We start from the raw sequence: 24,251 nt of genomic DNA on the forward strand, positions 1-24,251 counted from the left end.
TTCACTTCTTTTTCACAGAAAATTCTTCTGTAAACATTATAGTAATAAATATTTGTGTACCGCCATTATTTCCATGAAGTAACTAATCTAAGAGATTATTTATTTATTTGTGAGAAGGACTGTTAGTTCAGGCTTCTGAGACTTTTTCCTTGTTTGTATTGTTGGTTGGTAAAATTGCCATGGCTTGGGAGCTGAGGACATGGCTGAGTGAGCAAAGCGCTTGCTGTGCAAGTCTGAGGACTCGTGCTCTAAACCCAGCCACCTCACAGTGTGAGGCCGGTGTGTAACCCACTGCAGCCTTAGCACTTGGGAAATAGAGAAGGATCCTGAGGGCAAAGTGGCCAGCTAGACTAGAAAGGCCTAGTGAGCTCCAGGCGCAGCTCAAGAACCTGCCTCAGTCAACAGGATGACTGCTCAGTGACCCAGGACAACAGTGTCTCTTTGGCCTCCATACAAGTGTGCACACTGTACACACGACCGTGCCCCGCCCCCAGGAGGCCAGTCGCTTGTCCTCGCGCCTTTGCACACCTGTCGCGGTCTCCAGTCTTCCTGTACTTTTTCCAGGTGGTGGCCGGCGGAGATCTGCCATCCTCGAGCTGTTCCCTCTAACATTGATAAGATGAGACATGACGTGGGCGAGTTCCCTGTCCTCTTCTTTGGGTCTAATGACTATCTATGGACTCATCAGGCCCGAGTCTTCCCTTACATGGAAGGGGATGTGAGCAGCAAGGATAAGATGGGGAAAGGAGTTGATGGAACATATAAAAAAGGTAACTTTACCCTTACTATTTGTCAGATGAGCAGAGACTTCTACAGCTGAGTGTTGCCTCTGTGTTTAAGTTGATACAATGGCTCAGGCTATCTAAGGTATTGTGGTGCCTACTTGTAATCCCAGCACTCAAGGCTAAGACAAAAGTATAGCTTCTTCCTATAGTTGTCCTGTAAAAGGCAATATAGTTATTGCTAAATGGATATTGACACTTAGGTCTTTGTCTACAGGATAAGGAGAAAAGGATTTTAAGGAATGATGCTTCCTAGAGCAGTACCCATGTTAGCTGAGAATAGAACAGTAGTTCAGCAAATGTTTTATTTACCCCGTGTTCTTAGACCCCTATTTGCCATATGGTTTCTCTGGAAAAACCTGGAATATTGGTACTATACTATAGGAGCCAGAATATTGAGTCTTGTCATTCCAGATAGTCAGTGACTACAGCAGCGCCATTTTTTGCCCATGTAAAACTGGCTCATTGAAGACAGAGAGTGGGAAAGGCCTGTGTCTGAGTCTGCTCAGGGTTTGGTATATTTTGTCATTATACCTACCTAGGGGCTAACTAAATATTTAGCCCTCTAGGAAAGTGTCTTTTGTGGGAGAATCTGACGTAGGTATCAGAAGTCAGAATGTCACTCTGTAGCTGTTAAGACAGAGTCACTCTGCTGTTAAGACAGAAGTGCATGGCATGCTGAGCCAGAAGCATAGGCAATCTGGGAATTAAATGTTTTGAACAAGTTGTAGATGTTTGTGTCAAGTGATGCTTTCAAGAACGAACCATAATAATAGTTATCATTAATTGGTGTCCAGGCCTATGAAATGTTTGCTCTCTGTCTGAAGTTTTTTATGGCAACCTTATGAATAGAGGTAGCACCTTGAACTTTGCAGATGTAGAATTGGCCATATAAGAATTACGTAATTTCCCTGAGGTCTCTATTTAGCTCAGTCTATTTAGCCCAGTGTAGGAATGTTTGGCTGTGGCAATTTAGACTGAAATTCTAATATTTTTCTTCTTGTTTTTGAGACACGATCTCACTCTATCTGGAAAGATGGGTGAAATAGGTGGTTTGGGTAGTTGTGTGGAATACAAAGATAAGATAATCACAAGGGATTCATTATGGCTCAGAGGAGAGAATTTCATAAAAGAAGTAACAGCATAGGGAAAAGCTACAAAAAGAAAAGAGGAGGAAAATTAGAATTGTCAGTTTTATTCTGTTGAAGCACAATGAATTAAACATTTAAGTTGAGAAAATCAGTCAGGCTTTTTGGATTTTCAGAGGTTGGAATCTTTTAAGGATTATGACAGCATGGATGGAGAATGTAGAGAAGATGTGCTTGTTGTGAGAGCCCAAAGTGAATGTGTAGAGTTGAGTGTGAGGAGAGTAGACCAGGTCCTCCCGACAGCAAGGAATGGATGCAGTGAGCTCATTGCCTCTGGCACCTAAGAAATCATGCTTCTGGAAGCAGAGGAAGTCTGTTTTTATGTTTGTTTATGGGTTGTGTTTTATCTTACAGTTATGTTTGAACCTTGGAGATTTTCATAACCATTTAAGAATAGATGCTATTATTATTGTTGGGTTTCCTTTAGCTTAAAAGGGGAGGCGAGGTAAAATAAATACACCCAGAGGTTTTGTTTTGTTTTTTTTTTTCCCTCAAGTGATTTTTGTTTTATTTTCTCAGCTCTTCAGGAAGCTGCAGCAAGGTTTGAAGAGTTAAAGGCCCAAAAAGAACTAAGACAGCTGCAGGAAGATCGAAAGAATGACAAGAAGCCACCACCTTATAAACATATAAAGGTTAGGGCACAAACCTTGGGATCTATGTGCTAGAATGACACTGTATGGCTCCCTTCTTTTCTTTGTTCAATTAAAAATGTAAACGAAGGTGCTTTGAGAGTTGAACATATCAAGAAAAGGTACTTGGTTGTCATCTCCAACACAGTTGTGGTAGTCAGTGCTCTCCTCCTTAGCCTTGGCAGGGAGCCCCTTCCCTGCTGGGCCATCCCGCTGTCCTTCGCCCCTTCCCTGCTGGGCCATCCCGCTGTCCTTCGCCCCTTCCCTGCTGGGCCATCCCGCTGTCCTTCGCCCCCTTCCCTGCTGGGCCATCCCGCTGTCCTTCGCCCCTTCCCTGCTGGGCCATCCCGCTGTCCTTCGCCCCTTCCCTGCTGGACCATCCCGCTGTCCTTCGCCACTGTTCTGTGGCTTTGTGTATGTGCGTTTTGAAAGCTTCATAAATCATTGATTTCCTTCCTCCAAAGTGATTATTTATGTATATTAGCTTATATGGCATCCTCTTGTGTCAGACCCTGCCTAAAATTCTTTTGGCCTAGCAACTTTGAAATTTATTTTTTCCCCTAGTGCTAGAGTTTATAGGCAAGCATTTAATTTGGAGATGGGGTCTCGGTTATCTGGGCTTGCCTTTAACTTGTGATCTGTCTTAGTCTCTCCAGTAGCTGTGATTAAAGACAGACACACACCTGCCTTGGAAAGTGTATCATCTAACTTGCAGGAAGTGACATTTGCCTATTCACAATTCTGAACGGTTTCTGTTGACTTGCTTGAACTCTGTGTACTTCTCCAGGTGAACCGTCCTATCGGCAGGGTGCAGATCTTCACTGCAGATTTGTCAGAAATTCCCCGTTGCAACTGTAAAGCTACTGATGAGAACCCCTGTGGCATCGACTCCGAGTGCATCAACCGGATGCTGCTGTATGAGTGCCACCCCACCGTGTGCCCTGCCGGGGGCCGCTGTCAGAACCAGTGCTTCAGCAAGCGCCAGTACCCCGATGTTGAGATCTTCCGCACCTTACAGAGGGGCTGGGGTCTCCGGACGAAAACAGACATCAAAAAGGTAGAGAGAAGCTTACATTATGAGATGTTGTAAATGGCTTGATAGAATTGCTTTCTTCTTGACGAATGTGAGAACTTATTATATAGATAACACATAGTTAGGATTGTAATGAGCTACGAAGTGTAGAGGCTTGGGAATGATCTTGTCATCCAAAGTCCTTACATTGGTCATGTCCAGTATGTAGAATGATAAAATAAGAAATTCATAGGGAAGTCATGAGATTATTTGCTCTTGTAAAATTCTTGAGCCAGTAGTAAAGATGAGGAAAAGAGATGGCTATAGTTGTTTAATAAAATATTTTAGTGGGGAGAAAACAGTTTGGGTTTACTAAGTGTGACAAGCAATATTGAACTTTTCCCAGTGAAAATGTCTTTAACTTGAAATGTGGAGGGCCTCCACCACCTCCTTCTTCATTTAAACCAAGTTAAGAGTTTATTAAGAGGTTCTAATACTTTTTAAGCACTAAAATTTTGAGAAAGTATTTGGGAAGGAAGTGAGACACACCCAGGAATGTAGGTAGGTGTAGGCTTTCCAAGGGGACTTGCCAGCTTCTTCAATATTAACAGATAAGAGTGTGTCTGTGTGTGTGTGTGTCTGTGTTTCGGAGACAGGGTTTCTCTGTGTAGCTTGGCTGTCATAAGCTTGTTTTGTGGAACAGGCTGGCTTCAAACTCACAGAGATTTGCCTGCCTCTGCTGGGATCACAGACATGCACTTGTTAAGGTTTCCAGGAAGCACAATAATTATAGCCAGGTTTGCTTAGATATTTACCATATATTTATCTTGTTTGCCAGCCCTAGAAAGTAATTTGTGAAAGCTGGGATCACGGGGTAGGGTGGAGAGTGCTGCGACACGTGGAGGGGGTAAGCGGGCTGAGCTCCAGGGAAGATGCAGTAGTTGAGAAACTGGTGCAGCCTGACCTGTTTCTCGTTGCTATTCTCGGTGACATGCTGAGGGGCCTTGTGCCTTGTAGCCTGAGGCTCTTCTGCTGGTGGGAGTGTGGAAGTGATTTTCTACCTTCAGTGACTCAGGCTTCATGAAAAATAAAATGCATAAAATCTACTTTGGGAAAAAATCATCCATAATTACTTTTTAAAATAAAAGTTATATATGTAGACACCAATATACTTTTACCATTAAGTTATGAGTGATTTCGTTTTCTTCTAGGGCGAGTTTGTGAATGAATATGTGGGTGAGCTAATAGACGAAGAAGAGTGCAGAGCTCGGATTCGTTATGCACAGGAACATGACATCACCAATTTCTACATGCTCACTCTAGACAAAGTAAGTAATGCAACTCGCTTTATGTGTGAATGTGTCTTTAGTTAGCCTAGTCCCAAGTTCCAGTGTTTGTCATAGACCTGAAAGTGTTCTTGATCTTCATTCTGGAGGTAGGGTAATAGGCAATAGAGCTGTTCTTAGTACTCTGTATGAATGGTCTAGTATAAGTTCAGGTTTTTATGACATTAAAATGTATGAAAAGGCTGCAGAGGTTACAGATGGGTCTTTTACCTGTCTTTTTTTATAAACTAGAGGAGTAGTTTATTAATATTTAGATAGTATGTTCTGAGGATCATGTAAAGCAGAGGTCCTCAACCTTCCTATTCTATGGTCCTTTAATACAGTTCCTCATGTTGTGGTCACCCTGAGCCATAAAATTATTTTCATTGCTACTTCAGGACTGTAAGTTTGCTATTCTTATGAATCATAATGTAAATATCTGTGGGTTTTGATGATTGTTTGGGGTTGCAACCCACAGGTTGAGAACCGTGGTATAAGCCAGGTGCAGTGGTGCTGTGGTGCTTACCAGCACTCTGGTAGGCAGAGGCAGACAGATCACTGAGAATTTGAGACCAGCCTCATCTACAAAGAGAGTCCAGACAGCCACGGCTACACAGAAACCCTGTTTCCGAGAGAGAGCCATGATACAAATTGTAAAAACTCAAGAAATAAGTAATTTCCTGTTTTTGTTTGTTTGTTCTGTTTTCTGAGAAAGAGTTTCTCTGTGTAGACCTGGCTGTCCAGGAACTCGCTCTGTAGACCAGGCTGGCCCTAAACTCAGAGATTCACCTGCCTCTGCCTCCCAAGTGTTAAGATTAAACTGTAACACCCAGATTATTCTACTTTTTTGTTTTTTTTGTTTTGTTTTGTTTTGTTTTACTGGTCATTGGAGTTATATTTTGGAAGAAATTTTCTAATGTGTATTTCTTAGGTATCTATAGTTCTTAATGCTTGAATATTAGATTACAGTAAACTTTTTTTATGCAGACAAGGTTTCTCTGTGTAAGAGCCCTGGCTGTCCTGGAGCTCAGCTTTGTAGACCAGGTTGGCATGAATTCAGAGATCTACCTGCCGCTGCCTCTCAGTGCTGGGGCTGAAGGCCTGAGCCACCACCAGCTTGTTATGTTACTTTATGCCTTGTTATTACATGTTACTTACTTTTGGGTAGGGTATTGCAGTTGAATTTGAATCAGAACCTTACTAACGTTACCTCAGCTGCCCCAGAAGTTGCCATTGTCCTGCTTAGACTCACACCTCTTGAGTGGCAGTTACCTTCACAAGTATTTCTTAAGTTACACTCTCATGTTTATGAGTCCTTACAGCCAGAAATTCTGATGATGGTTTGGGATAGGGAGTCAGCATAAGAATTTAAAATTCATTAAATGATTTCTAATGTGTCCCTGGTTTAAAAAGTTTCTAAATAGAAAGTAGAATAAGCTGCTTCTTCTCTGGGGCAGTGGTTCTTAAACTTAGTGTATATCAGAATCTCCTAGGTGGGCTTGTCACACGTTGTCAAACCCACAGAGTTTAGTGCCCTCTTGAGTACACCGGAAGCATAATCTTCCAGATGGAGTTGGTGGTGACAGTTCCTGGTCCACGGGGGACATGTGTGGAACCATATGATTTTAAAAGCAACCACTTCATCTTATTAGAGAGAATAGTCTAGTTTTCTGCACAGCAGAGTTCTCAAGAACTCTGACAAGTAGCTTTTCTTGGAATTTTAGGATCGGATTATTGATGCCGGGCCTAAGGGAAACTACGCTCGGTTCATGAACCACTGTTGCCAGCCCAACTGCGAAACCCAGAAGTGGAGTGTGAACGGAGACACCCGCGTGGGCCTTTTTGCTCTGAGTGACATTAAAGCAGGTGAGAACGAGTCTGGGGTTCACGGTTTCCATTTACCACCTGGAAATGTTCTCTGTCCTCCATTGGGAAAGAAACTCTCCGGATTCCCGAAGCTGCCTAGACCAGGGAAGACGCCAGGTGGGGTCTAGTGTGGCGGCAATGCCACCTTAAGCCCAGACCCGAGAGACTTGCCAGGTGCTGCTTTGGGATGGCTGCTTTGTTTTTTGTTTCATTTTGTTTTTTAGGGTTTTTCTTTTCTTGTTGATCTCATAAAGTAGAGTGTAATTTATTATTTCAACCATTTTAGCTGTACAGTTCTAAGACAAACACCGTTGTGCAACTGTTACCATCTACCCCAACTGAAACTGTTCCTCCTCTCCTCTCCTCCAGTGACCCTCCTACTCAACACACTTTCTCTGAACTTGACTGGATTTTCTTTTTTTTTTTTTTTTCCTTTAATTTCCTTTTGTAACGGGAGGAGAGCGTTAGTGTTTGTTTGAGGGTTTTTTAATGATTTACTTTTGAGTTCATTGGTGTTTTGCTTGCCTGAATGTCTGTGTGAGGGTTTGAGGGTTTCAGGTCCCCCGGAACTGCAGTTACAGGCAGTTGTGAGTTCTGGATGCTGGAACTGAACCCTCTCCTCCAGGGTTTTTAACCATTGCCATTTCTCTAGCCCCAGTTAGTTTTTCTTATTGTGGAGCCCAGGCTAACCATGAACTTTGCCTGCCTCTGCTGAAATTAAAGCATGGGTCACTATCCCTAGCTTTGAAGGATCCTCCTGTGACTAAAAATCCTATAATAGTCCTTTTGTTACCAGTTTCTTTTATTTAGCAAAATTTTTCTTTTATTTTAATTTGAGACAGGCTCTTACTTTGTAGCCTTGGCTGGCCTAGAACTTGTTATGTAGACCAGACTAGCCTCGAACTCATGGCTTCTACTTTCACCACTGAATTTCTTACCAGCTCCTAAGGTTATAAAAGGAAAAATTTCTGAGATACCTAAGAATTGGTGGTTTGACACTAATCAGCTCTATGGTGGTCATTGTCTGTAGGAGGGAGATGCTTCCTTGTGAGTAAATCTGAGATGAGTGAGTAGTTTCATAAGTATACCATCAGTCACATTTTTGTGGTGACAATAACTGAGAACAACTTCTGGTTTGTGGAAATGGGTATTTATTTGGGTCTAATGCTTGAACAATCACTCTATGGTCACTTGTATGGTAGCTTTTAAATGTACAGAAAGTACATGATTTTTCAAAATGAATTTTTCTAGGGCATGGTAGGAGAGTATGTCAGGCAATTGATTATTGTCTTATTGTTTTTAAGATTTTTAAAAATTTTATGCATATATGTGTCTGTGTGTGTGGGTGCCGGTGTATCCAGAAGGGACACCATAGTTTGAAGAGCTACAGTTAGAGGCAGTGTGATCTGCTAGATACAGTGCTGGGAATTGAACTCAGGTCCTCTGAAAGAGCAGGAAGCACTGTTTTATTGATGTTTTGTTTTGTTTGAGATAGGGTTTCTCTGTGTAGCCTGGACTGGTATTCGAACTCACAGATATCTGCTTGCCTCTGCCTTCCTCATGCTGGGATCAAAGACGGGCACCACCAGGCCCAGCACGGTAAATTCTTTTAACCACTGGCTCTTTGGTCCTCTATTGAATTTTGGGTGGTTGATTGGTGTTTTGTTTTTATTTTAAGACAGGGTCTCACTATGTAGTTCTGGCTGCCTGAAACTTACTATGTAGACTAACTATCCTTGAATTTGGAGGGCTGCCATGGCTCTGTCTTTCAGTGCTGGGACTGAAGATGTAGGCCACCATGCCTGCACACTCAGGGATTCCTATGCTAGGCATTTGCTCCTGCACTGTACAAGACCACTATCCTCTGTTCATAATATTTTAAATGAGAATAGGATAAGTAGCATCACCCATATTTGGGCCAGTAATTCTATGGGCAATGTGAGATGGGAGCACAGCCATGCTGTTAACCTTGATTGATTTGGTTGTAGTGGGTTTTTGTTGTTGTTGTTTTGTTTGTTTGATGTTCTCCCCCCCCCCTTCAACCTCTCAGTGAACTAACTACAGATGATTTCTTATATCTACAACATGAATCTTAAGTATAAGTCACTTGGCTTTATATTTTGTTCAGCTAAAGAAATATATTGTCACTTCTAGCATTTAATGAAAACCTATATTTCTTAGCACCCCTGTTAGAATGTATGCCAATGTTGGCAAGATGGCTAAGAAGGGAAAGGCACTTGCTGCCCAAGCCTGATGACCTGAGCTGGATTCCTAGAATCACAGAGTGGACAAAGAAAACCACCTCAAGCATGCTGTCCACTGACCTCCACACACGCACGCCCATATGCATTTAACACACACACAGAGCAAATGCTTTAAAATCTTAAATAGAATATCAGTCTGTAGTTGTTAATATTCCTAAAACTTCATGAATTTGACTGTGAATGATTAATCTTTTTTCTTTTGGTTTTTTTAACACATTGTTTCTCTGTATAGCACTGGCTGTCCTGGAATCGATTTGTAGAGCAGGCTGGCCTTGAGCTATAGAGATCCGCCTGCCTCTGCCTCCTGAGCTGGGATTAAGGACGTGTGCCACTGTGCCTAGCTAAGTGATCAATCCTGCATGTTAGTACAAGCTATAATTTTACCCAAAGGCAGCCTGTTTGTACTGATAACATTCTCAGGTTTGTTAGGCCTACCTACTTTTGAGTTGAGTGTTGAGTGTGCTTAATTTCCTTTCAGTTCTGATTCAGTTGACTTATTTCTTTGTTTTATTGGTATTTGTTATTGAGGCAATGGTTGGAATTCATCCCTCTAACTTCTGGGATTAAGGGTTTGTGCTACCTTGCCCAGTTTGTACCTTAATGTGTGTCTATGATTTTGTTTTTCTGTTGTTTTTCAGTTGTGGGGAGGCTGTGTTAGGGATAAACTCAGACTCTTTCACATCTAGGCAAGTGAGCTGTGCCCTCGTCTTGTACACAGGTCTTTAAATTTTACATATTGTTGTGGGTATTGTGTTGTGGTTGCTCAGTTGATTTATGATATTGTTTCTCCGTTTATAAAATGGGATGTTTGGCCTGCTATGGGAGCACATTCTTATCTAGAAGTGGACAAAGAAAAGGTGTTTTTCGGTTCTCTGTTGGTGTGAGGCTTGCCTAGTCTACACAAGACAGTGTTGAGGAGTGAATGAAGCTACTCCAAGTTCAGATCCCCTAGCCATATTATGTCATAACTAGCACGTGTCACTCCATGATCTTACTTTTACTTACACTTTATTTGGCAGTGCAACACCTGTTCCCCTCAGCTGCCAGATAACTGCATTCCCCATACATGGCACACTGACAGGGGCTGGGGCGCACACAAGCCACAGTGAGCATGTGCACATCAGAAGGCAGCGGCTGGCACCTTTGTCTTGATCTGAGGCAGGATTTCTTCATTTGTTTTTTTTTTGTTGTTGTTTACACGAAGCTGGTCCTGAGCTTCCAGGGAATACCCAGTCTCTGCTCTTACTCAGCTTTCATGTGGGTTATATTTATTGTTGTTAGTGAGTTAGTGTGTTTTGAATCTAAGTAGTTGGAAAACTGATGAAAAAGTGAGAAGTAATACCTTAAATATAAGGATTAGTTTAAGTATCACTTATTAAGCTGCTTAAGTTTCTGAAGTTAGCTAATTAGTAACATAGATTTAAAATTGTGTTCTCTTAAAATTAGTCTTACCCAGGTATGATGGTGCATGCCTTTAATCCCAGCACTCAGGAGGCAGAGACAGGCTGTCAAGATGGTCTACAGAATGAATTTCAGGTTATCCAGGACTACACAGAGAGACCCTGTTTCAAACATTATCAAAAAATAAAGTTATTGTGTTAGAAGTTATTGTCATTTACAATCAATTAAGAAATAATATAGCTGTATATGTTAATATTTTTGTGGTCTCTTATGCAGGCACTGAACTCACCTTCAATTACAACCTAGAGTGTCTTGGGAATGGAAAAACCGTGTGTAAATGTGGAGCTCCAAACTGCAGCGGCTTCTTGGGTGTGAGGCCAAAGGTACCACTTTCCAGACATTTATGTTAAGAACAACGGTATGTTTTTCCTGTACCGTTGTTAGGTACAGTGCTGGGGATAAGTCTTCATCTTAAGAAGAAGAAAGTAGGGTGCTGGAGAAATGGCTCAGAGGATAAGAGCACTGATTGCTCTTCCCAAAGGTCCTGAGTTCAATTCCCAGCAACCACATGGTGGCTCACAACCATCTAAACATGAAATCTGGTTCCCTCTTCTGGCGTGCAGGTGTACATGCTAACACACATTGCATAAGTAATAAATAAATCTTTAAAAAAAAAAAAAAGAAGAAGAAAGTATTGCTTTGATGGAAGTGACTCTCAGCATTGTCACTGACAGTTTCATAAATATTCTCATGATGTGATTAGTGTTGCTGCTGTGTTCTGAGCAGTTTGACTTAATAGTACTTTCCTAGCGGACGCGGCTATAAAATGAAAACATATGAAGTAGGTTTCTTTTTCCTGGTCTCAGCTCACCTCATACCTTCTATTGAGCTACTTAGACTTGCCATGTATGTGTCTCACTATTTTATATTTTTCTTTTTAGAGGTATTGGTAGAATTTACTACACTATAATACCAGAGCCAGAAACCGAATACTGAGCCGGGCATGGTGGTGCACACCTTTAATCCCAGCTCTCAGGGAGGCAGAGGCAGAGGCAGAGGCAGGTGGATCACTGAGTTCAAGGCCAGCCTGGTATATAAATCAAATTCAGGACAGCCAAGCTACACAGAGAAACCCTGTCTCGAAAAACCAAAACAGAAAAAGAAGAAAGAAACAGAATACTGGACTGATGCTGTAGTTCTGTGGTGGGATGCTTTCCTGGCCCATGCTAAAAGTCCTAGACCACCACCAAAATATACACAGAGAACTTAATCTCATTACCATAATATAGACATTACTGTGTCCTCCTGTGTTTATGCACATTTATCCCAGTTACGGTGCTGTAATTGTTAGGGAGGTTTGTCATTTATGTCATGTGTGTACTTGTTTTGCTTTATAAATGTATGCAATGCATTCAGTACCTAGAAAGATCACAAAGGGCCTTGGAGTTCATAGAACTGGAACTAGAAAGAGGTGTAAATATCCTTGTGGGCGTTTGGCATCAGACCCAAGTCCTCTGGAAGAACAGTCCACACTGCTGTTCACTCCCCACTTGTTCTTTTTAAAGAGTCTCCCACTGTGTTGTCCAGAGTAGCCTTGAACCTGAGTCTGTCCTCCAGTCTCTGCCCCTTATATGCTGGGATTACAGGTGTGCACCCTCATTCCTGACTGGGTTTTGGGGATTTGTGTCTTTGTTTCATTTTGTTTTGGGTGGTTTTGTTTTTGTTTTGTGGTATTTGTTTATTGGTGGTTTGTTTGCATTTTGTTTTATTAGTTGTTTTTTTTTGTTTGTTTGTTTGTTTGGGTGGTTTAGTTTTTCAAGACAGGGTTTCTCTGTGTAGACTGGATTGTTAACCACCACCAAATGGCTGATGGTTTTCATTGAAAGTTTGTTTTGTTTTGTTTTGTTTTTGAGACATGATCTCACTGTTGTAGCTCTTGCTGTCCTGGAACTCACTGTGTAGACCAGGCTGTCTTCAAATTTACAAAGATCCACCTACCTCTGCCTTCCAAATACTGGGATAAAAGGAGTGCGCCACCAAATAAAAGATTATTTGCTAATCTTTATCCTGCTTTTCTTAAATACTGTTTTAAATTTTCTTTGCTGTTATGTGTCTTTATCTGGCTTTTCTTTCTTTTTTCTTTTCTTTTGCAACAGGGTCTCCCTGTGTAGTATGGATGGCCTGAAACTTTTTCTGTAGACTAGGATAGCTACCTTGCTTCCTTAGTTCTGAACTACCATGCTCAGCTTAACCATAGTTTTAGAGACAGTTTTTAAGTGTTTGTGTTATGGTCTGATACAATATCTTGATTTCTTCAAGATTCTTCTGTAACAGTGGTTGCAAAATCTCCAGTTGGTGCAAAAAAGGCTACACAGTAATTCCGGTTGGATGTTTCTCATTTTGTTTGTAAAAGCCCAATATTAAAAAGTGAAAAAAAAATGCAAGTAAGAATTACATTGTTTTTAGTAAAATCTGTGAAAGTAAATAATACCCGATAATATTTTATCTTGTTAAATTAGGAAAATCTCTATATTACATTAGAGTTTGCTTAGTTGATTGCTAATAGGTGCTGTATTTCCTGAGTCACAATAATAATGGAATTTATTTCATAGTTAATAGGGTCAATGACCTTTCATGTATGAAACAGTGTGAGTGAAGAGCACAGTTTAGATGTGGAGAGCATTGTATCCTGTCAGAGTTGTAGGGTTTTGGATTTTTGTTCTAGTTTGGTTTAGGTTCTTTGCAAGGGGGGGGGGAGGAAGGATCTTGTTTTGGGTGTTTTGTTTTGTTGAAACAGGGTTTCTCTATGTAGCCGTGGCTGTCCTGGACTTGCTTTGTAGACAAAGGTTGGCCTCAAGCCTACAGCGATCCTCCTGCCTCTGGCGCCCCCCCCCCCCCCCCCAGTGCTGGGGTGTGCCACCGTGCCAGCCTAGGAGGGATTTTTAATGAGTCTTATTGCTGGGTAGACATTAATTTAATTTGACCTAAAGATATACTGTTGGTAACAAAGACTGAAATAATCTCTGTCTTCCTAATGAATTGTTAGTGAAGTTTCTTGAATAAACTAATAACCATAAATGTACACATAGAAATCTTTAGTTTTGAAATTATCAAAACCTCAGAAATATCACACAGTGGGTGGCCTTTAATATGAGTTTTTTAATATATAAATTTTTCTTTTTTTTTTTAAGATGTATTTATTATTTATACAACATTCTGCCTGCATACCAGATCTTACTATAGATGGTTACAAGCCACCATATAGTTGCTGGGAATTAAACTCAGGGCCTTTGGAAGAACAGTGAGTGTTCTTAACCTCTGAGCCATCTCTCCAGCCCTAATACAAGTTTTTTGTATTAATGAAGTCTTTTTCTCTTGCTTCATTCAAATTTAAAGACTATTATACAAGGGACTGGAGAGGTCTCTCAGTGATTAAGAGCACTGTCTGCTCTTCCAGAGGTCCTGAGTTCAATTCCCAGCACCCATGTGGTGGCTCACAGCCATCTCTAATGAGGTCTGGTGCCCTCTTGTGGCCTGCACATGCAGGTGTACAGGTGGAAAAAGCATGCAAGTCTTAAGTACCTGGATGTGGTATTATATTCATGTAATCCTAGCACTGGGGAAGTTGACACAGGATGATGGCAATTTTAAGGCCAGTCTGAGCTGTTTTCGAGACACTATTAAAAAAAAAAAAAAAGGCAAAATAATAAAAGCCCACAATATGGCTCAGTAGGTAAGGGTGCTTTCTGTCAAGCCTGATGACCGAAATTTAGTCTCCAAAGACCTAAAGGTGTAAGTATGGAAGAGAGTCCTTCAAGCTGTCCTCTGACTTTCATGCACATGCACACATACCATGGTACATTTTTTCTCAATCACAGACACCTATGCACACATAATAAGTGGATGGAATTTTTTGTTTGTTTGTTTGTTTGTTTTTTAAAAGGACATGGTCATGCAAACCTGTGCGTCAGAGGCAGATGGATCTCTTTGAGTTTGAGGCCAGCCTGGCCAGCATAGTAAATACCAGGATAGCCCAGCTACATAAAAGAGACCCTGTCTCAAAAACAAAACAAGAAACATTTTTATGAAAGAAGCACTAAAATCTACTGTGGTGAGGCTCTTTCACAGGGTAGAGCCAAATGAAAAGCATTTCCAGCGGTCAAAGCTTGACAGTTTGAACAATACGGAAAGTTAGTGTGATGCATGTATTTAAAAGTGTATTCTATTCTATGTGTTTATGTTTTGCTTTCACAAATGTTTGTGCAGCACCTGCATACCTACTGCCAACATAGGCTAGTAGGGTATCTGAGCCCCTGGAATTGGAGCTACAAATGATTGTGAGCTATCACACCCCGTATGATCACACCTGGTTCTCTGAAAAAGCAGCAGGGGCTCATTTCTTCAGACCCTGAATAGTTTTATTGTTAAGATTGCAGTTCATGCTGCCTTCTGCATTTTCTCTTTATCTTTACAGCAGTCTCTTGAGTGTTGTCGTTTTCCAGAGGAAAAACTGAGGTTGGAAGGATAGTTCTCTAGTTAAAATTACATACTGAGTTGTTGACAGGATGTTGACTGATCACTATCTGACCTCCAGAATCAACCCATTGTCACGGAAGAAAAGTCAAGGAAGTTCAAGAGGAAGCAACATGGGAAGCGCAGGAGCCAGGGTGAAGTCACAAAGGAAAGAGAGGATGAGTGTTTCAGCTGCGGGGATGCTGGTCAGCTCGTCTCCTGCAAGAAACCAGGCTGCCCAAAAGTTTACCATGCAGACTGTCTCAATCTGACCAAGCGGCCAGCAGGTTGGTGCCAAAGTCCATTCAGAGCACTCCTTCTGTGTAACAATGTGCAGAATCTGATGCCACTTGCTTCGGTCAAAAAAGAATGCTATTTGTGAGCACATGCCTACAGTCAAGAGGTCTGGTCCATGTTATTATTTTATTTACATTGGTGTTCTGCCTCCATCTATGGATATGTAATGGCGTCAGATCCCCTGGAACTGCAAGTTACAGACAGCTATGAACTGTGATGTGGTGCTGGGATTTAAACCTGGGTCCTTGAAAGAGCAGCCAGTGTTCTTAACCACTGAGCCATCTCTCCAGCCCCCCTGGTCCATGTTCTTAATCTGGCAATAAGTGAAAACAAAGGCCTAGAATCTAAATTATAGGGCAGGAAACAGAAACTTGTTTTATTTCCATTTACATTCTTTTATCTTTCCAGCAACCAGTAAAGATTTGTTCTCTGTCTATGCATGTCTGTGAAGAATTAAATGACGTGGTGTAGATAGTTGAAAGTACGGCACTGAAAGACAGGCTTTTCTGACCCCAAGGGCACTACATCATGTTTCCTTTCCAGAGTAAAGAGTGGGGGAACGTAGACACTTAAATGTTTAAGTCAGTGAAAAATGGGCTGACGTGACAGTTTTTCACCAGTTTCTCTCAACCCTGCAGGACTCTCCTCTCTTGCAATGTAGGCTTTTTCTTTGTGGTTCAAGTGGTTGTGTCAGCTGACGCATGACAGAGCTGCTCAGGTAGATGAAGCACTCAGGAATTAGTGTTAGAAGTTGGATATCCTTTGGGCAATGGCTTGGGTCTTAGGATTTTAGCCGACAAACAATAGATGTGTATGGAGCTGTCCTAGAGGGAAATCATTACACATAACAAACGCCTGCTTCTAAAATGAATAGAAAGTGAAGACCTTCGGAGGAGAAATTAATGCAGTGTGTTTCTGAATTGGTTTTCTTTCAGTTTGTATAGTCCAGTCTTGATATCGCAGAAAGTCAAGTAGAATGAGGGCAAGGCCATTACATTGCAATGTCAGAACTGGGAAGCAGAAATAGGATTTTGGTTTTGTTTTTTTGTTTGTTTGTTTTTCAGAATTGCTTACTTAGTACTGTCTCGTGGCACATTATGTGACTGGCAGGATCTTGCTTGTGTTCTGTCAGTGACATGTAGCCTGACCTGATTTATTTGGATGGCAACTCTTACATGCTATTATTCATGGGGAAGTGGGTACAAGCTTAGGTTAGTTTTAGGTCATTTCCCCTCATTCTACATGGACAATCCAGATAAACTTTTGTGCTGGTTTCAAGACTTAAAATTCAGCAAAGGTGAGTCGGCTTCCCTTATTATTTTTGTAACTGATGTATTTATCCTGCTTCTGTTGAAAACAAAGTAAGCGAGAATGTTAAAGCTGGAATGTTCCTCTCTGAGTTAAATGTTTAACAGCTGTTAGAGCTGGGCATGGTGATACGCTTAGAACTGTTACGTTCAGACCACCCTGGGCTCCAAAGTGAGGCCTGTCTCACATAACACAAGACAGACAGCTAAATAAGTGCTCTTCAGGACAAACAGAAAAAGTGAAGTATTAATAATTGTTTCATCTAAGAGGAAGCTTGGGGTTTATTTGGTTGGTTTCTACTGTACAGCTCTTCTTGGTAGAAATAGTCTCTTGCTTGTGTTTAGTCGATATTAGTTACTCAACCTTGATTCTTTGCTGTTATTTTATATATTGTTTTGTGCAGAAGAGGAAGCTGAAATTCTGGGGCAGGAGTAATGGCAGGTGAGTGGCACAAACTCTGAAGAATGTGGCAGTTTGAAGGAGGCTTTGCAACCACTCCTGTGGACCAGTCTCAGAGCCGTGGCTCACGTCACATGCATCGATTTTCCCTAAGTTTTTGTTCACTCTTGTTTCCAGGGAAGTGGGAGTGTCCATGGCATCAGTGTGACGTGTGTGGGAAGGAAGCAGCCTCCTTTTGTGAGATGTGCCCCAGCTCTTTCTGCAAGCAGCACCGAGAAGGGATGCTTTTCATCTCCAAGCTCGATGGACGTCTGTCTTGTACTGAACATGACCCCTGCGGCCCTAACCCTCTGGAACCAGGGGAGATCCGTGAGTATGTGCCTCCCTCAGTGCCGCTGCCTCCAAGCCCCAGCCCTCAGCTGACAGAGCAGTCATCCAAGATGGCTACTCAGGGGCCCAAGATGTCTAATCAACCACCTACTGATGCCACCCAGACGCTGCCACTTTCCAAAAAGAATGTGACAGGGACGTGTCAGAGGCCACTGCTACCTAAAAGACCCCCTGAAAGAACTGACTCTAGTTCCCACCTTTCAGATAGGGTCAGAGACCTTGCTGGACCAGGGACCAAATCCCAGTCTTTGGTATCCAGTCAGAGGCCACAGGACAGGCCACCTACTAAAGAAGGACCAAGACCTCAGCCATCTGACAGAGCCTCTCCAGTTACCAGACCAAGCTCCTCACCCTCAGTCAGGCCCCTGCCTCTGGAAAGACCTCTGGGAGTGACAGACTCAAGGCTGGATAAATCTATAGGTGCTGCCGGCCCAAAGTCCCAGTCAGTAGAGAAAACCCCAGTCCCCACTGGCTTGCGACTTTCAACATCAGACAGGCTGCTGACCACCAACAGTCCCAAACCTCAGATTTCTGACAGGCCCCCAGACAAATCCCATGCCTCTTTGACCCAGAGACTTCCACCTCCTGAGAAAGTACTGTCAGCTGTGGTCCAGTCTCTGGTAGCTAAAGAAAAGGCGCTGAGGCCTGTGGACCAGAACACTCAGAAAAAGCACAGAGCTGCTTTGATGGATCTCATAGACCTAACTCCTCGCCAGAAGGAGCGGGCTTCTTCTCCTCATGAAGTCACACCACAGGCTGATGAGAAGATGCCAGTGCTTGAGTCAAGCTCATGGCCATCTAGCAAGGGTCTGGGGCCTATGCCACGAGCTGTGGAGAAAAGCAGCATGTCAGATTCCCTCCAGCCAGCTGGAAAAGCAGCAGCTCCTTCAGAACATCCTTGGCAAGCTGTTAAATCATTCACCCAGGCCAGACTTATTTCTCCACCTTCTGCCAAGGCTTTTTTATATGAATCAACAACTCAAGCCTCAGGAAGAGCTCCTGCGGGAGCTGAGCAGACCCCAGGACCTCCCAGCCCAGCACCAGGGCTGGTTAAACCGGTGAAGCAGCTATCGAGAGGACTTACTGCCAAGAGTGGGCAGGCCTTCAGGTCTCTTGGGAAGATCCCAGCTTCCCTCCCCAGTGAAGAGAAGAAGTTGGCAACCACAGACCAGAGTCCCTGGGGCCTGGGAAAAGCCTCACCAGGGGCAGGGCTTTGGCCCATAGTGGCTGGACAAACACTAGCACAGGCTTGCTGGTCTGCTGGGGGCACACAGACATTGTCACAAACTTGCTGGTCCCTTGGAAGAGGGCAAGACTCCAAACCAGAGCAAAATACAATTCAAGCTCTTAACCAGGCTCCTTCTAGTCGCAAATTTGCAGAATCAGAACAGAAATAATACAGTAAATGTCACATAACCAGACAAGCTGTCCCCAGGGTACCCTTTGGGGAGGGAAATCTTCATTTCTTTTTTTTCCTTCTTAAAAAACGTATTCCCAACACTTCCACTGTTCTTTCCTTATATCCCAACACTCAGAACTCTTGTGACATTAGCCCATGGGGACTTGTGGTTGTGTGAACCGTGTATGGAAATCCGTCGGGCCCCATTCAAGGAGACATACAGACTTGAGTCTCTTTGTCCTAACTTTTACATATGGTCAACTTCAAATAAAAAGTCCTCTCTGGAATCAAGCATGGAATTCAATTCCACTGGTCAAGTTGGAAAGTACAGGGGCTTTCAGGGCTTTTTCCCTGGCCCAGCAGTGCCCCACTGAGATCTCCTGATAAAACTTCAGGGGGATCCGATGTTAATTCAGGTCACTGGCAGTTTCTTGAGTATTGATGTGTGCTAGGTCAGGAGCTAGTGATTATTGTGAGACAGAATTACATAAGGCCTGACCCTAGTGAGCCTAATTTGCCTGCTTGGGTCCCCAGGCAGATTGCAAGGACCTCTGACCAGGAAACAACAAAAAGTACTGTTAGGCCATGAGTTTCCAGTTCTGTTTTCAAGTGGTTTTTTGTTGTTGTATTTTGTTTTTTTGGGTGTGTGTGTGTGTGTGTGTGTGTGTGTGTGTGTGTGGCCCAGAATGTGGCTGTACTGAACATACGTCTCCTGGTTGGAAAATGCATGCATATATGTGCATGTGTGTGCCTACAAAGCCCTTCTCTGTAAATGGAAGGGTGCTACGTCAAGGCCAAGGCGAGCTGAGGCAGCTGCTGCAGTCTCTGTCTGTGGGACAGGCTGCAGATTTGCCCTTGGAGAGCATCTGGTCAGGTCCTGCTCTCTGAGAATGAACTGTCCCAGAAGCAGACAAGGGCAGTTGGCGAGCTTACCTTTCTTCTCGACCAATAATCCTTTTACAAGAACCCACCCTCCTCATTTCCTCAAACACTCAGGTGCTTTCAGATTTCAGTCTAGGGCAGTGGACGTAGGGGATTTCTGGTGCACTCTTGGCAAGACAAAGCACGTTCAAGAAGACTGTCAGGCCCAGAGGGAATTCTCCCCCGGTCCTCCCCGGTCTCCGACTCTTGCCCTGTCTGAAGGGAGGAGCCCTCTCCACCTCCCTGCAAATTGCTGTGCCTTCTATTTCAGAGAGCACATGCCTAGTAACTTAGCCCAGTGGCAAGCCAGAACCCTTCCACAAGACTGGAGAAACATGGTATTTGGAGCAATGTCCGATCTAAGATGACTCCTTAGAACTGCTGATTTTCTGTTACTGCTGCCCTGAGCTGGGGCCCAAGGGCTGGGAATCTGTTGGTGCTACCCTGCCCTACCATTTCCCCAGCTCACAAACTGCCAACAGGAAGTGCTATTTGGCTAGTTTTTTCACACCTGCCCTTTGTCCTCAGACCATGTGTTTGTTTACCTGTCTGCTTTGCCAACTCAGCATCTTTAGCAAACAAAGACATCTCCTGGCCTTTCCCTCAGTTAAGGCTTTTACACCCTCAGCAGGATTCCACGTCTTGCCCCAGATTCCTCCTCCCTAAATTCCTGTTGAGGTTAGCTCCCATCACTTCTCAAAGGAAAGAACAGTGGTGGTTAGAGAAGCATTTGTGCTTTAGATAAAAATTGAAAGTAGGACTTGTATTTATTCCCCAAAGTCTGTCTCTGGGATCGAGACAGTTGAACTCAGGCAGTGGGATGAGGCTGGGGCAGGGCTGTCCCCGGTTTGGGGTCCTAACCCCTACACGTTACTGAAACCGCAGAACTCCCTCTCTGAATGAAGTACACCTGCCTAGTTCTCCCTTTTCGTCCTCTGTCTTTCCACATCATCAGAGTCAAAAAGCTCTTTGTTCAAAAGGAAGAGAAAACATAAAGCATCTTATTTTCTTTTTAAAAAATTTTAAACCGTGAAGAAATATTTTTAATGAAATTCACCCAGGACATTAAAGTTCACTATATTCCGTATCTATCATGTGTGAGAATGTAAGTATATAACTGCAGCTGGCAGACCCTGCCCTGATTTCTTAGGTTGTGTGAGTAGGTTTGCTTGGCGCCAGTCCTGTGCCCTTTGCTCTCCTGTCATCTGTAGTTGTGATCAAAAAAAAAAAACAAAACACAGATCTGCACTGCTCTGTCAGCGTCTCCTTTCACTGTTGTGTGTTCGATTATCGTAGCTGTTTCATGAAATAAACTGTGAAGTGGGGGGTGGGGGGTACCGGCTATGTAAAAATCTTAAGTGGAGAAGTCAGGTGTTGACATAGCTTCTCTAAAATAGGTTTCAGTAGGTAATTGGCTTTGACAGCTGTCTAGAAGTGTCTCACAGGACAGGAGGGCGTTTTGGATGGGGGTCATGATTGACCACTCGTGTTTTGTTTTGATATTTCCATTCACCACCATTCTTGAGCCTTCCTTTCAGACCTGCTAGGAAAACATCTTCTGAGCTGTATACTCGCTTGTGGAATGGAGAGTTGAGGCGCACTGGTGAGGCACAGTCCTAAGGACAGGCATGTTCTGGCCAGGCCCACTGACAGACTCTCGGGGTGTTGAGTGGGGGCCCCTGGGAGCAGAATGAGAGTGGTCTTAAAATTGGGCGTCAGTTACTATCCTTTAGTACCAGAAGTGCTGGGAGGGGTGGCCGGTCGGCGGCAGTGGGGAGAAGGTGGCCTTACGGTTATTCCTGGCTGCTTTTGAACCCTGAAATAACTCTCCATCAGGGGTGTAGAGCTGGCCACAGGACGTCTTTTAGAAACTTGTGATCGTGGAACAGCGGGACTGGCATTGGCATTTAGCTGAGTGCTTAAAGTCTGAATAGCCAGAGAATCTGCCCGCAAGACGGCACCCAGGAAGAGCTTTCCAGGGACAAGCCAAAGGCAGAAAAATCTCTTAGTTAGAAACTAATACTTTTGGTTAGTTAGGGGAAAAAATAGGGATTATTGAAATTTCCATTCAAAACTTGATTTGTTCCTCCTGCTGGAGCCAACCCATTTTAATAGAAGATAGACATCATTTTCAAAAGAAAAAAAAGGTATTTTAGATGTCTGCTTCCCTAAAATTACTGTTTGAGATTATTTAAGTCACTGTGTTAGCTTTTTGGTTTTCGTTTTTACCACTCTGCATCTTTGACATTCATCCCCACCCCACACTACAGTCTTGGCTTGAAGTACAGCACTGAGCCTTTGGCCCTGCACGGCCACTGGAGCTGGGCTTCCGGGTTGTATTCCAGTGTCCCAGAACTGCCAGGACTGGTGTCTAGGTTGTCCATGCAGGGCAATGAGGAGAACATTCAATTTGATGGGCTTTGTCCCTGGCTCCAAAAGGATATTGTTATCCTCTTGGGGCTTGTCTTTGGATGAGAAGAGGCCCAATGTCCTCACCTCATTGGAGCAGCAGCAGTAATTTCCTGCTCTTAAAATTACTCATTGTTAATTACCCCGAGTCATTTAGATCTAGGTAGCTACTATAGGAACTTCGATTGGCTGTCATCAGTTTGCTCTCAGTTGAGCTTCCGAGTCAGTGCAGAAGTTGCTATAGTGTGAACTGAAACACAAATAATTGCTTTGTACACAAAACAATGTAAAGATGGTGCTAATCTCGTGGGATAAATAAGCCAAGGGTTGAGGAAGCGGTGACATGAGAGACCCAGGTTCCTGTTTGGGGAGATAATTTATATAGGTTCCTTTCAGCTCTGGGAGAGGTGGGCGGCAGGTAGGGTCAAGGATGGTTGCCCACCCAACCCTGGAGTGGTTCAATACAGATCCAGATGATGGCCACTGAGTTCCTTAGGGTCAGGGCCACCTGGTCTGTAGTCCTCGTCCATCCGGCCTAGGACATGTCGGAAGAGAACTGTGGTTGTAGGGTCACCATTGCCGTCTGCTCTCTACCTCTCCCCTCCTGTGGCATCGCGGTTGCTCGGGAAGATGAGGGCAGTGTTTCTTAAGTTGGAAGAGCTTCTTAGACAGCTACAACCTCACAGAGCTGCTTCCTGACCATTAAACTCTTTATGAGCTGGGCAGTGGCGCAGCCTGTGATCCCAGCACTCGGGAGGCGGAGGCAGATGGATCTTTTGAGTTTGAGGCCAGCCTGGTATGCAGGGTGAGTCAGGACAGCCAAGGCTACACAGAGAAATCCTGTCTCAAAAAACAAGAACAACAAAAATTGTTTTGTGGTCCTTTCCCTGTAGAGCCTTCCTGTGCCTTTAAGAACATCAGTCAGTGAGGAGGGCCTCCGGGAATGGCTACTGGGAGCTCTGCACAGCTCAGCAGAGGCAGACAGGAGCAGGGCGGGCACTGAGGGTCCTGGTGTTTCCAGGGTGGGCAGAGCAGGTGGTCTCCAGGTTGTGGTGGTGCCGCCTTGTATGTGTGTAGGTGAGTGTGGGAGTTGGGTGAGCACCTAGGAGCTCATGGAAAGCAGCTTTCTAGGTCTTAGCAAAGAAAGCTCTATTTTTTAAACGGGGAAAAGGGTTCAACCAAGGTCCATCACTGTGTTCTCTCACCCCCAACAGACTGTCAGCTGAAGTGAACATCCTAGTGAAAAAAGAGGGGGAACCCTGTGCTAGGAGTCCCCATAAACATGTACTGTAATTCTTTGTATATAGAAAAAAATACTGTAAAGTAAAGTTTAACTTTACTCTTATGGCCCTTGCCCTGTGTTTTTATTGTGTCTGGGGAGATGTAGCTCAACAAAACAGAATTGCCTGGCTTGGGGGAAGAGCAGGAGCCAACCTGAAGAGTGATGAGTTTCCTCCCAGGTTCTACTGGCTGCCTAAACAGCCTTCCTTTCCATCGGAGCTTCTGGGTTCACAGATGCTGAACCTCTTCTACTCGGGTATTTTGAGGAACCATTTTAAAGAGAAATGAAACCAACACATCGGGGAACATATCCCTGGTTGGGGCCACACTTCACACCAGTAACTGGAAAGAGCTGTAATACACTTCCTTTTGCTTAAACAGGAAGTTAGCTCTTTTTATGTTAACACCTGGCTTCCCAGTGTTTCTGAGACCAAACAAGTCAGCAGTTGCTTCATTTTTCTATTTACTTAGGTTTTGGGGGTAGGGTCTCATTACGTAGCTGTGGTGGCCTGGAACTTAGAAGACTGCCTCCCGACTACTTGAACTTTAAAGGCACAGACTACCACTTGAAGAACTCTTTCAAGACAGCGTTCACTGTGGAGCCCTGGAACTCACTTTGTAGTCCAGGCTGCCCTCGAACTCAGATCTGCCTCCCGAGTGCTGAGATTAAAGGTATGCACCACCACTGCTGGCTTCAAACTCTTCTAGGTAGCAGCTAAGCTGGATGGGTCCGACCTTTCCGACTTGCAGGACGATGGGTTGCCTCTTGTTACATACATTACAGGGTGTTCCCTGGGAAGCTTAAGACTGAGTCACAGCCCTGAGCCACAGGTCCAGGCATGGCACAAGGAGAGCTGGCCAAACCAACTCGTCTTGAGATTGTTGTGGCTGAGCCTTTCATCTCTGAG

The 24,251-nt window shown here is 43.6% G+C and overlaps 1 protein-coding gene across 13 annotated transcripts in view; it reads left to right on the top strand.

Moving 5' to 3' along the window:
* Positions 1–23,407, top strand: part of Nsd1 (nuclear receptor binding SET domain protein 1) — a 127,109-nt gene extending 103,702 nt beyond the window's left edge. For 12 of the 13 annotated variants that reach the window (XM_060372449.1, XM_060372445.1, XM_060372450.1 and 9 more), the window contains 8 exons: positions 565–770; positions 2,450–2,562; positions 3,347–3,616; positions 4,783–4,899; positions 6,621–6,762; positions 10,704–10,810; positions 15,022–15,226; positions 17,121–23,407. In XM_060372449.1, the coding sequence (XP_060228432.1) occupies positions 565–770; positions 2,450–2,562; positions 3,347–3,616; positions 4,783–4,899; positions 6,621–6,762; positions 10,704–10,810; positions 15,022–15,226; positions 17,121–18,730 (2,770 nt within the window). In that variant the 3' untranslated portion in view covers positions 18,731–23,407. Of the gene's footprint in view, positions 1–564; positions 771–2,449; positions 2,563–3,346; positions 3,617–4,782; positions 4,900–6,620; positions 6,763–10,703; positions 10,811–15,021; positions 15,227–16,947; positions 16,986–17,120 lie in introns of all 13 variants that reach the window. The other variant, XM_060372451.1, reaches the window with a different exon arrangement.
* The last annotated feature ends 844 nt before the right edge of the window (positions 23,408–24,251 follow it).

Source organism: Meriones unguiculatus, chromosome 19, assembly GCF_030254825.1.
Source record: "Meriones unguiculatus strain TT.TT164.6M chromosome 19, Bangor_MerUng_6.1, whole genome shotgun sequence".
NCBI classification, from domain to species: Eukaryota; Metazoa; Chordata; class Mammalia; order Rodentia; family Muridae; genus Meriones; species Meriones unguiculatus.